At 42.1% G+C, this 13754-nt stretch overlaps 1 protein-coding gene across 5 annotated transcripts in view; it reads right to left on the bottom strand.

Moving 5' to 3' along the window:
* The window catches only part of phaf1 (phagosome assembly factor 1), a 66588-nt gene that overhangs the window by 14566 nt on the left and 38268 nt on the right, over window positions 1-13754 (bottom strand). For all 5 annotated transcript variants that reach the window (XM_078400507.1, XM_078400505.1, XM_078400503.1 and 2 more), the window contains 6 exons: window positions 11596-11690; window positions 10364-10461; window positions 9064-9176; window positions 3600-3733; window positions 1307-1390; window positions 1139-1221 (listed from right to left, as the gene is read on the bottom strand). In XM_078400507.1, the coding sequence (XP_078256633.1) occupies window positions 1139-1221; window positions 1307-1390; window positions 3600-3733; window positions 9064-9176; window positions 10364-10461; window positions 11596-11690 (607 nt within the window). The remainder of the gene's footprint in view (window positions 1-1138; window positions 1222-1306; window positions 1391-3599; window positions 3734-9063; window positions 9177-10363; window positions 10462-11595; window positions 11691-13754) is intronic.

Here is a 13754-nt window from a genome sequence, read left to right as displayed (position 1 = left end):
TCCTCCTCTCTCCCAGTGGGCATTAGATATAGAAGCTTGTATTACCAGATTCAGGAACAGCAACTTCCACGCTATAATCAGTTATTGAACGGTCCTGTCAGAAACTTAGGGTGTAAGCTACCTCATTATGGCTCTTGTACTTTTTAAAGTCTGCACTTTGTAACTATAAAGCTCTAACATTATATTCTGTGCTCGGGTATTTTTCTCTTGCACTACCTGGTGTATTCTTGTATGGCTTGACTGTTGTCATGTACAGTATGATTGACTGGATAGCACACGAAGAATATTTTTTACTGTATCCCTGTACAGGTGACAGCAATGAACCAATACTTATACCATTACCATTGCTGGCCTACTTAACGTGTATTCTTATCTGCTGGGTCTGTATGGCGCAGGAACACCAGTAACTCATAGTATGCTCCCTACTTTTCCCCCACCTTTTCATCTACTTTATGTGCCAGAGGCTGACCCGTGATCTTTCTAATGTGCATGGTGCCTGTTCACAGAATGTATTTATCCACTAGGCTACTGGCAGCAAGTTCTGCTGAATGTTATGTGTCGAGGCTTTCAGATAGTAGGGAGGTGATGGAAGACCACATAGGAAATTACACAGAAGTGCATGAACTGAAAAGAGATGATAATGAACTGCAAGAACTGAAAAGAGAGGAATTTCCTGAGTGTATTGAGAAACATTTAATTGAGCTGTTTCTGCTTTGCTATGACATGTTTTGGGGAATGAGATGAACAAAATATCAATGGGGTAATTGTTAGGAAAGAGATCAGAATATCGCATTTAGGTTAGAAATGAAAAACGGCAAGGAGTGATCAGCAGAGCAGAAATTAATTGGCAAACAGTAAACTTCACTGTGATGAGAGGGGACGAGGCCACGATAAATTGAGATTAAGGATTTGATTGCAAAACCAACATAATCAGAGCACCTTAAGAGATGTTTAAAGTACACTCGGACCATTTTCCAACATACTTGAAATTTCACGTTACAATAGAGCATACCGAAACATCAATTCAGTAACATTACAACCACCAGTAACAGGGAACAAGAGACATGATCTGTGCTGCACGAGTCATTGATTCTAACTCTCACTGAGCGTAGCATTTACTGCTGTGGTTACCACTCACATGTTGAAGTTGTAATGACCGGGGTAGTTGGTATGAAGCACAAATTTCTTCACCTGATGTGTTATGGCATCAAACAGGACATCCTGTCAAAGATAGAGAGAGAAATAAATCTGTGTCGAATAGTGTAACATTAACCTATCAGCAATAAGTGAAATTGCAGGTACGCACCACTCCCAGAGTGAAGTAGTTGAAAAAGTAGTCATTGCACTTGGAGGGAACCTGCTTGTGAGGTGAGGGAGAGTGAATCTTCATCTGTAGAAAGAAGCAAATGGATAATCAATAGCACAAAATGAATATATAGTGGCTAGAAAATCAAACTTAATAATACAAGACATCCAGCAGTTTGGCCAAATGGTCACATGCAGAAATTTCAGTCAATAAAGACATGCATCACTGTTGCTATCAGGGTTCACAGTAGGATCTTCATAGCGTGAATTAAACCTATACAAAATGGAGAGGTGCAATCATGACCGGAGAGTCATTGTTATTACGCGGGAGATGGGAATTAGACAACATGAACCACCCATAAACTGTTTAAACAGAAGTTGTGCTGGAATTAATAATCAGAGATTAGCAATGTATGTTTGTTTCCTCGCAAATACACTGCAGTCAGGTTACAATTCATTCTGTGACAAACTGAAGCTTAGGAGGGTGGTAGACCGGGATGACCTTATTGAAGTATGCACAATCATACCATATAACCATATAACAATTACAGCACGGAAACAGGCCAGTTTGGCCCTTCTAGTCCACGCCGAACACTTTCTCCGACCTAGTCCCATCTACCTGCTCTCAGACCATAACCCTCCAATCCCTTCCCATCCATATACCTATCTAATTTACTCTTAAATAATAAAATCGAGCCTGCCTCCACCACTTCCACTGGAAGCTCATTCCATACAGCCACCACCCTCTGAGTAAAAAAGTTACCCCTCATGTTACCCCTAAACTTTTGTCCCTTAATTCTGAAGTTATGTCCCCTTGTTTGAATCTTCCCCACTCTCAAAGGGAAAAGCTTACCCACGTCAACTCTGTCTGTCCCTCTTAAAATTTAAAAAACCTCTATCAAGTCCCCCCTTAACCTTCTGCGCTCCAAAGAATAAAGACCCAACCTGTTCAATCTCTCTCTGTAGCTTAAGTGCTGAAACCCAGGCAACATTCTAGTCAAGTCAAGTCAAGTCAATTTATTTGTATAGCACATTTAAAAACAACCCACGTTGACCAAAGTGCTGCACATCTGACTAGGAAAAAAAAAGAAACATACAGTGGCAGGCAGCCAAACACAACGGCGCGGCCATCTTGAACAAAATGTTAATTCAATCACCCACAGTCCAACAACAAAAGCATTAAATAAGCATCAAAATTACACCCCCAAAAGTAAATCTAGTAAATCTCCTCTGTACTCTCTCTATTTTGTTGACATCCTTCCTATAATTTGGCGACCAGAACTGCACACCATATTCCAGATTCGGCCTCACCAATGCCTTGTACAATTTTAACATTACGTCCCAACTTCTATATTCGATGCTCTGATTTATAAAGGCAAGCATACCAAACGCCTTCTTCACCACCCTATCCACATGAGATTCCACCTTCAGGGAACAATGCACAGTTATTCCCAGATCCCTCTGTTCCACTGCATTCCTCAATTCCCTACCATTTACCCTGTACGTCCTATTTTGATTTGTCCTACCAAAATGCAGCACCTCACACTTATCAGCATTAAACTCCATCTGCCATCTTTCAGCCCACCCTTCCAAAAGGCCCAAGTCTCTCTGTAGACTTTGAAAATCTACTTCATTATTAACTATCCATACGGGGCATGGATAAAGTGAACGCTAACAGTCTTTTTCCCAGGATAGATGCTAAAACTAGAGTGTAGGCTTAGTAAGGGGAGAGATTTAAGAGGGGCCTCAGGGATTATTTTTCACTCGGAAGTTAGTCCACATCTGGAACAAACTACCAGAGGAAGTTAGAGAAGCAGATACAATTACAACTTTCAAAAAGACATTTGGACATATATATATAGAGATAGGAAAGTTTAGAGGGATATGGGCCAAAGGAAGGCAGATGGGTCTAGTCCAGAATACCAACTAAGATGTCATAGACAGGTTGGACTGAAGGGCCTGCTTCCATGCTGTATGGAAATGACGTTACACTAGTGAGGCCCGCCGGAAGTTGGAGGAGCAGCACCTCATATTTCGCCTGGGCAGTTTGCAGCCCGGTGGTATGAACGTCGACTTCTCCAACTTTAGATAGCTCCTCTGTCCCTCCCTTCCCCTCCTCCTTCCCAGATCTCCCTCTATCTTCCTGTCTCCACCTATATCCTTCCTTTGTCCCAACCCCCTGACATCAGTCTGAAGAAGTGTCTCGACCCGAAACGTCACCCATTCCTTCTCTCCCGAGATGCTGCCTGACCTGCTGAGTTACTCCAGCATTTTGTGAATAAATCGACACTTACCTTGTCCTCTGACTTGTAGAAGACTTTGTGTGGCGATCCTAAAGCACTCAGCACATCCTGGCAGGAATCCCCAAAATAGACACAGCATTCAAATGTGTGCATTTTTGTGTCAACCAATACTCCAGGGCCACAACCTGCAATCAGGAGAGAGGCTCCTTAGCATCAGTTCAAAGTCAGCATGTTAGAGAAAAGGAGCACATCACACTTTATTCAAGCAATAAACAAATTACTGGAGGAACTTCGCAAGTTGAGCAGCATGTGTGGCCCACAATTTCTTCCCCATTTGCGGGGGACCAATTGCCAACATTTCGGGTCAAGACCTAGCATCAGGACTGAGAGTGGAGAAAGAAGTTAGCTAGCGTAAAGAGGAGAGGGGAAGGGGTGAGACTGGGGCCATTGGTGGGCAGAGCAAGGAGGGGAGAAGAATGGTGTGCAGATGGAACTAGGTGGTGGAGGAGTGGATGTAATAGGTGGAAGCAGACAAAGAGATGAAAAAGGAGCAGAAGGTGCCAGGGGAGCGTGAACGTGAAGACAGGAGGAATGGTTATCAGAAGGTAGTCTTTATGTTCCTGATTATCACCCTCCATGGCTGGTAAGTGGAGTTTACCCAAGCTCAATTTGGTAAGTAAGGAATGTGACAATGGGAATCATTAGTTGGGAGAGGAGATCCAGGAGGTGAAATTTGTGAGTGGTAGATGGATGAAAACAGGAAGGGCAGGATGAAGAGGAACTGGAGGACGTACCAGTGCATGGTTCGAAGTAAATTCTACTTTTCTTTTCACATATAATTCCTGCATTCTTTACCAATAGCTTGGAGACCAGATTCTGCAACCACCGTTTTAACATCAGGCTAACATGTGCATTTGAGTAAATCAGATACTACTTTCAATAGGTACCTGGCATAATTAATTCTTTGGAAACTGTAGTCTACAATTAATTTCATCTTTTCAATGCAAACCACCGATCAATGGTCTTAACCATAGAAGTAGTCAGGCGTGGAAACGGGATATATCGCAGCCTCTATATGGGTGTGCTCTTGGTTGAAATTAAAATGCGCTGTGGAGATCCCCAATAACTTTGTTGCCAGAGTCAGAAAGGACCAGACGGTCAAAGGTCATCACAAAATTACTGGATCACATCCAAATTCATTGCAGAGCAAGTGCAATCTGTATCAGTGCCCCGAATAACAAATATAACATTTTCACATCAGAATGACTACTTTGATCCACTCTTGACTGGCTTCACATCCTCTACCCTCACAAACTAGTTCATCTAAAACTCTGATGCCAATAGTATAACCAATGTCAAGTCCAACTCAACAAAAGCCCTGTGCTCGCTAATCTACATTAATCTGCTTCTCCAATATGCCAATATAATTCCTTCCTTCTTCCAACGTTGCACTTTGTGGTTCCTCGCTCAGTAACCATGCCAACATTGTCATGAAAATGACGTGACATGGGACTCCAGGGACCCTCTGCAAGGAGATATGTCCTCCTTTCAAAACAGGTCATAGTGGTCTAACTCAGAAACATAGTGTAAAGCTGAAAATGCATATAGGTATACCAAAACAGGCATGGTACAAGTTCACAGGAGACAGGAGAAGCTTTTGAGGAATAGTTAGCATGAACTATCAATCAAGTTGTTTCCCATTTTACAGAAAATGAAAATCTTTTTTCTGTTGGGATAATCTTTCAACGATAATTTGGGTTTATCTGCACTCGATATTTACTGTACACTTATTAATTTATTTCCCTCAAGAGCAAAACTAGTTCTCCAACCTTAGAATAGCTAGTTAAAAGGTTTCAACGAAGCACACAAAATTTGATGGAAGTATATAAATAGATAAACTCAAGCCAACTCTGCAAAGCAACTACTGAAAAGTGCACAAAGCTATTAAGTATATCGATAGATCTGGAAGAATGCATCAAAAATAATAAATATTTTTGGGGGAGTCCAGAACAAGGGGCCACAGTTTAAGAATAAGGGGTAGGCCATTTAGAACGGAGATGAGGAAGAACTTTTTCAGTCAGAGAGTGGTGAAGGTGTGGAATTCTCTGCCTCAGAAGGCAGTGGAGGCCAGTTCGTTGGATGCTTTCAAGAGAGAGCTGGATAGAGCTCTTAAGGATAGCGGAGTGAGGGGGTATGGGGAGAAGGCAGGAACGGGGTACTGATTGAGAGTGATCAGCCATGATCGCATTGAATGGCGGTGCTGGCTCGAAGGGCTGAATGGCCTACTCCTGCACCTATTGTCTATTGTCTATTGTCTAATAATCTGCTGGGCATTAAAGAGAGAAAACATTACAGCCGAAACAGTGGGAAATGAAGACATGTGGAAAGGTGCATTAATTTGGCATTTTCTATGGCCTTAGGACATTCTAAATCCCTTTACGGTCTATGAATTACATTAACAGTTAGCACACAAAACAATTTCTAGCCTTAACTTTTCTTATGCCTTTCCAGAGCATTCATGGATATTAGACACTAATTGTTCAGAACTCAGTCATTTAAGGACAAAGGAACTAACTACAAAGTGCTTCACTGTCATCCCAACCGAGGAAAGCCGATTCAGCATTTGAAACAAGAATGTCATAGTTCAGGGAGTTCAGTTATTATAACCATTATCAATAAACATTCTTCATAAGGGTACAATAAATATATTACCATTGCTTTATAACTTAACTTGGTATTTCCACCTGTATAAATACTTTGTGTTTTTTTTTTCTCTTAGATTTCTCTACTTATTTTTTCTGAATGCAGTTATTCATGCTTGGGTACAGCTCCAACCATGAGAAAGGGTTCCATCACTTCATTTTTCTAAAGCACCTGCACTTTCTTCCCAAAAAAAACACAGGAGCTGTCACAGCCTTGCCAAAGCCCGCCAATATCATGCATTTGGATTCACATCTGGACCTGCCAGATTACTAAAGACTGCAAGAGAGAAATGCTTTTATATTTCCTAAGGCAGGGGTGCATATCAATTATTGCATATGCACTGCCAACCATTACAAATGATAGCAAACTCAGCACAGACTGGACAATAAGCATTATTGGTTTATATGATGATGTGACGTAGATATCCTCACGTGATACAGTTACTCACCCCAACCAGCAGGGGGACTCGAGACTTCATTTCAAAAGAAATTCAAAATCACAACTTCAATTCAAACTCCATATGGGTTTGTGAGTTATTACAAAAATTATAGAAACTTGTCTTCCCGCTATAGGTTGACTGTAACTAATCACATGTACATAGGCAATGTATCTAGATGGAAACACAAGGAAATGCAGATGCTGGTTTACAAACAAAAAGTACTCAGCGAGTCAGGCAGCATCTTTGGAAGACATGGACAGGCAATGTTTTGGGTCAAGAACCTTCTTCAGGATAATTGTAGTGGGGGAAAGAAAGTTGAGAAATGAGGTAGAGGCAGGATAAGCCTGGCAAGTGATAGATGCATACAGGCCAAGGGGGGGTTTCATGGGCAGATCAGAGGACAAAGGCCAGAGCTTAAAAGACAAAAGCCTGATGCGAAGAGGAGTAAATTGTGATGCCAGAGGAAAGGAGATAGGTAGGAAGGGAAAGGGAGATGGGATGGAGGGATAAATGGGTGCACGCCTGGGTGGAACACAGGGCAGCGAGGGGAAAAAGGGGGGAAGGGGAGTATAGGCGAGTTGCTATGTAAAATTGGAGAATTCAATATTAATACCGTTGGGTTGCAAGTTACTCAAGCAGAGGATGCGGTGCAGTACCTCCAGCTTGCATGTGGCCTCACACTGGCAATGGAGAATGCCCAGAACAGATGGTGGATATAGGAATGGAAAAGGAAGTTAAAATGGGTGGCAGTTGGGAGATCTACCAGGCCAAGGTGGACTGAGCATACATGCTCGTCAAAATGGTCGCCTAGGTCTACGCTTTGTCTCACCGATGTAAAAGAGGCCACATCAAGACCACCAAATACAGTAGGTAAGGTTAAAGGAGGTAGACACAAAATGCTGGAGTAACTCAGCGGGTCAGGCAGCAAATCGGGAGAGATGCAATGGGTGATGTTTCAGGTCGAGACCCTTCTTCAGACTGATGTCAGGGGAGGGGGGCGAGACAAAGATAGGATGGAGTCGGAGACAGGAAGACTAGTGGGAGAACTGGGAAAGAGGAGGTGCAGGTGAACCTCTACCTCACATGGAAGGGCTGCCAGGGTCCCAGGATGGATGTGAGGAAGGTGATAAAGGGACAGGTGTCACACCTGTAGTTGCAGGGGCTAGCACCAGGGGAGGGGGTGGTTTGGGCGGGAGGAGATGAATGAACCAAGGAGTTGCGGAGGGAATGGTCTCTACAGAAAGTGGAAAGGGATGGGAAGATGTGATTGTATAATCAGTAGAACATCGAACAAGAGTAGAAGGAACTTATAACATATCTTAAATATATAAAAATTCAGGAACTGAATGATGCACTGTAATGCATTTGCAAGTATAATGTCCCAAACAGCGCCTATGATCCTCTCATCTTTTTTACTTTTAAAATCACATCAGTTGTCTTTAAGGTGATAAAGCTGGCACGGTAGAATTTCCTGCTCTTGGAATAGCACTACTGGACCTTGAAAATCAATCACCAGAGCAGGTGGATGGAAATCTTCAAAGGATGGCAGCTCTGATAATATAACATATCTTTAGCACTTCACTGAAACTAATCAATATTAATCCCTCATGTTTGACACCGGGGCTCAAATCAGAAACTTTTGATTGAAAGGTAGCAACTGAACCAAGCTGATTCCAAAGTTATGTGAGACCCATCCCTAACACTGAAAATAAAAAAGACAAGAGCCGCAATTATCCTGCAGCCTACAAACTTACAACTTAACCCTAATGCAGCCTGCAGTATGAAAATAATTCTCTATATACATTTACCAGGTAGATTATATCCATATAAGATAATATGGAGCGGCGCAGTGGCGCAGCAGTAGAGTTCCTGCCTTTCAGCGCCAGTGACCCAGGTTCGATCCCGACTAAGGGCGTTGTCTGTCGTGGGTTTTCTCCAAGTGCTCTGATTTCTTCCCACACTCCAAAGACAAACAGGTTTTGTAGGTTAATTGGTTTCTGTTCATTGTAAATTGTCCCTAGTGTGTAGGATAGTGCAAGTGTTTGGGGTTATCGCTGGTCGGTGCGGGCTGGGTGGGCCGAAGGGCCTGTTTCCATGCTGTGTCTCTAAAGTCTAATATCATGATTTGTTTCAAGCAATACAGATAACCTCAGTAACCGCCACAACTGCATCCACTCCAGCATCCTGTGTTATTCTATTCTGTATTGCAATGATACAGATTTTCATTCCCCAATTTTTTTAACTTACATCTATACATTGGGAGTTAATACTAATTATTCGAAACAGAACATATATGGTATTATTTGCAGGCTTCACGCAAATTATTTCTTCCTCCTTCATCTACTCCCAAAGAGAGCAAAGGTTTTGTTTTACCTGCTGTTAGAAGTCGCAGCTGAAGGCCAAGGGATCCCACTGGATCTCTCAATACTTCGACAGTCTCTGCATACACGTTACCATAGAAACAACTCAGTGGCATCATGGGAGCTCTATAATAGCCAGATTGATATGCTTACGATACAGGCATTTCAATAAATCACATATATAAATAAATAAATAAATCTTTTCAGATGGTCATTGACTCTGCATAGTTCCGGTATTTTGCTTTTTGAAGACTGCTATTGTCTGGGGAACAGGTTTCAACAAATACTACTGTCTATAGTGAACATTCTGCATTGTGCAACATGTCCTTAATTAGCAAGTAATATTATACAAGAGAAGACTCATTAGTGTACAATCCAAGCAAGTAGAATCTACTAACACTTGCCTTTAATTGCTATCTTGCAGCTGTGGGCCTGTCATAAAACACACTGCAAAGACTGCCTATTAAAGGAGCACCCAGCCAGCAAATGCAAACTAGGTTTCAAAAGCAACGTGGATTGTGTAATTATCTATATAGTTTCAGGTATTTATCTTAAAGATGCAAATTGCTCTTTGCTGACAGTCAGCTGCTTTCAGTTCACTTGCAAATGGTGCAGCAAACACTTTGGTCCAGCACAGCAACTCATAGAGGTGCCTAAGGCGCTGAAAGGCTTCCACACATTTGCCCTACTGTGATTGCCTCAAGTAGATACGAGTGTGGGCATGAATCCAGGAATTCCTGGTGTTTGGGGTAAGATGCATGATCAGGGTTTGGGGAATACGAGGAATACGAGGAGTTGTGAATTAGCATCCCGATTTGGGAGGGGTGGTGTTGAGTTGACCTTAATTGGACAATCTCTGTGGGTCAGGTAGGGGCCAATCAGTAAATGACATTACAGGTAACCATTCTGGTTCTTAGGGAGTGGTTAGGACCTACATATGGATCTCCCGATAAAATGTCCCACTGCGACTGCACATCCAAGGCAGTAAATTATTTTATTGGCATAACTGATCCACAACCATGCTGGTCAGTTGGATTTCTGCAGAAACAATTTAATCTCAAAGTGGTCATAGTTGTGGTCCACTCTAGAAATAACCTAATATTACATATAATGCTGAATAATAACAGGGCTATGTGACTAAATTATTAGGCTAAAGACATTTGACAATTTCTAAATTAATCTCGAACATACCTCTTCCTAAACGGCATTTGATGGATAAGAGAATCAGGAATAAAAGAACCATTTTGATGGATAAGGGAACCAATTGGGGGAAAAAATCACATGTACATTTTTATCTTTGGCAGTTTGCTTACTTTGTGTCCTGTAGACTGTTTGCAGTGTAAATGTACATGCGTTTCACAGTCGCCCCATGAGGAATCTGCAAGGAGGCCAGGCCATGAGCAAATTTCGGCTGTGGAAACACAATTTGTTCAAACTGTCTATAGTCATAAGCAAGCTCAAATAATGTAGAGAGAAAGAAAACCATCAGCAAATATTCACACCTCCTCATTACACACTACCCTTTCTCGCACTTTACTTCCAATCCACACTTTTGCACATCCAAACTGCCGGGGCCTCCATTTTACTGCTGCTCTCTAAACTCTACCCACACCTATACTCACTGCTCCCTCGACACACCTCTACCTGCGCTCACTGCTCCCTCATCCGATGTAGGGTATATATTAGCTTTTAAGTTCTATTCACTTCCCCAATACGATATTTCTATTCAATATTTCTTTCAGTTCCTCAATTCACTCTCAACCATTATTCTCCATTATTTGTGGGTTCCCATGTCTAATCCGGTTAAGACAGACAACATATATTTTTATTTTCCCTGCAATTTCTTCCTCCCCCCCATATAACTTTTCTCGCTCTCAGTCTTTCTGTGACCCACATTAACTTTTGCTAAGTTTCCTTTTTCCACAGGAGCTTTTTCAGTCTATTTTTATTTTTCTCATTCAATTACCCTTACATTCTACCTATCCTTTCCTTTAATTTCCCGATCGATCTTTGCTGAACATTGAAATGCTTTCAATTTCAGAACTACTTAGACATGATTATATGCTCCTTTTGATATAATACTATCTTTAATTTCTCATTCGTTGCAGCTGAATCAGTTTTCCTGCAGGGTTTAGGACCTTAAAGGGACATTTATTTGCTGTGAACACTTAGTGCTTTAAATGTTAAGCATTGCTTCTTCATTATTATATATTTTTAAACTTGGTTTCCAATCTACCAGAACTAACTCACATCTAATGCCTTTGCAATTTACTTTCAGCTTTAAAACCTTGGTTTCAGGTCAAACTAAATTACCTCCAATCTGAGCACTCTTCCCAAAATCCCAAACTACTCTCAACTCTTTGTCTCGAGGAAACAGCCTCAGTGTTTATCCAGCACATCCCTCTCAGAAACCTGCATGTCTCAAAAGAGATCACCTCATAATTCTACCCTCCAATGAGCAGATTACATGAGTTCAAAGTTGTCCATTGCAGTCCAAGCAAATGCAGGGTTAGTATTCTCCAAGTCCAAGCACCCATCTCCTTACCTCAAATTTAGGAGCTTCTTTCCAAGAGTCCAATTGAAAGGAGAAGGAAAGCCCTCGGAAGTTGAGATGAAAAAGTTGTTCAGCTGCATTGTACACTACAACATGAGGAAAATGGGGAAGAGGAAATAAAATTAAAATTATAACTATCATACTTTTATGTACTTTAGAATAATCTAGCAAATTATAGGACAGTAAACGAGAAACGTAGAAAAATAGGTGGAGGCCATTCGGCCCTTCGAGCAAACACTGCCATTCAATATGATCATGGCTGATCATCTAAAATCAGTACCCTGTTCCAGCTTTTACCCCATATCCCTTGATTCATTCAGCCCCAAGAGCTAAATCTAACTGTCTCTTGAAAACATCCAGTGAATTGGCCTCCACTGTCTTCTGCGGCAGAGAATTCCACAGATTCACAACTCTCTGGGTGAAATTATTTTTTTCCTCATCTCAGTCCTAAATGACCGACCCCTTATTGCCAGGGATCGATCTTGGAGCTCCAATCGCGGGTGCTTGCGGACTTAACTTCACAAAGCTCGCGGTTTCTGGTCAGAGACTGACTTTGGGAACTCCAACCGCAGGAGCTTCGACCGTCCCGACGCGGGAGCTTCGATCACCCCGACGTGGGAGCTTCGACCACCCTGACGTGGGAGCTTCGATCGCCAGCTGTGGGAGGTTCGATCGCCAGCTGTGGGAGGTTCGATCGCCAGCTGTGGGAGGTTCAATTGCCCCGACAGATGGTTCGACTGCCCCGACTGCAGGAGACTAAAAAGGAAGATTGGATTTTTTTGCCTTCCATCATGGTGAGGAATGTGGGGAATCCGCTGTGGTGGATGTTTATGTAAAATTGTATGTAGTTGTGTGTCTTGTTGCTTTTTTTTTGTATGGTTGTATGGTAATTCGCATATCACTGTAACTTAATTGGAAAAGGTGATAATAAAAGACCTTTGAAACCTTTGTGGCAGAGAATTCCAGATTCACAACTCTCTGGGTGAAAAGGTTTTTCCTTGTCTCAGTTCTAAATGACCTACCCCTTATTCTTAAACGCTTGCCCCTGATTCTGGACTACACCAACATCGGGAACATTTTTCCTGCATCTAGCCTGTCCAATCCTTTAAGAATTTTATATGTTTCTATAAGATCCCCTATCATCCTTCTAAATTCCAGTGAATACAAGCCCAATCGACCCATTCTTTCATCATATGTCAGTACCGCCATCCCGGGAATTTACCTGGTGAACCTACACTGCACTCCCTCAATAGCAATAATGTCCTTCCTCAAATTAGGAGACCAAAATTGCACACAATACTCCAGAGGTGGGCTCACCAGGGCCCTGTACAACTGCAGTAGGACCTCCTTGCTCCTAAACTTAAATCCTCTCGCAATGAAGGCCAACATGCCATTAGCTTCCTTCACTGCCTGCTGTACTTGCATGCTTACTTTCAATGACTGCTGCACAAGCACACCCAGGTCTCATTGCACCTCCCCTTTTTCTAATCTGATACCATTCAAATAATAATCTGCCTTCCTGTTCTTGCCACCAAAGTGGATAACCTCACATTTATCCACATTATACTGCATCTGCCAAGCATCTGCCCACTCACCCAACCTATCCAAGTCACCCTGCAGCCTCATAGCATCCTCCTCGCAGCTCACACTGCAACCCAGCTTTGTGTCATCCGCAAACCTGGAGATGTTATATTTAATTCCCTCATCTAAATCATTAATATATATTGTAAATAACTGGGGGTCCCAGCACTGAGCCTTGCAGTACCTCACTAGTTACTGCCTGCCATTCTGAAAAGGACCCATTAATTCCTATTCTTTGCTTTCTGTCTGCCAATCATTTCTCTATCCTTGTCAATACCCTACCCCCAATACCATGTGCTCGAATTTTGGAAACACTAATCTCGTGTGGGACCTTGTCAAAGGCTTTTTGAAAGTCCAGATACACCACATCCACTGCCTCTCCCTTATCCATTCTACTTGTTACATCCTCAAAAAAGTCCAGATTAGTCAAGCATGATTTCCACTTCATAAATCCATGCAGACTTTGACCGATCCTGACTGCTTTCCAAATGCACTGCCATTACATCTTTAAAATCGACTCAAGCATCTTCCCCACTACCTAAATGGTTAACTTTTCTACAATTCCCCAT

The sequence above is a fragment of the Rhinoraja longicauda genome, chromosome 6 (assembly GCF_053455715.1).
Source record: "Rhinoraja longicauda isolate Sanriku21f chromosome 6, sRhiLon1.1, whole genome shotgun sequence".
Taxonomy (NCBI): Eukaryota; Metazoa; Chordata; class Chondrichthyes; order Rajiformes; family Arhynchobatidae; genus Rhinoraja; species Rhinoraja longicauda.
Note: the sequence above shows the minus strand (reverse complement) of the source record. Positions and strands in the feature narration are given on the sequence as shown.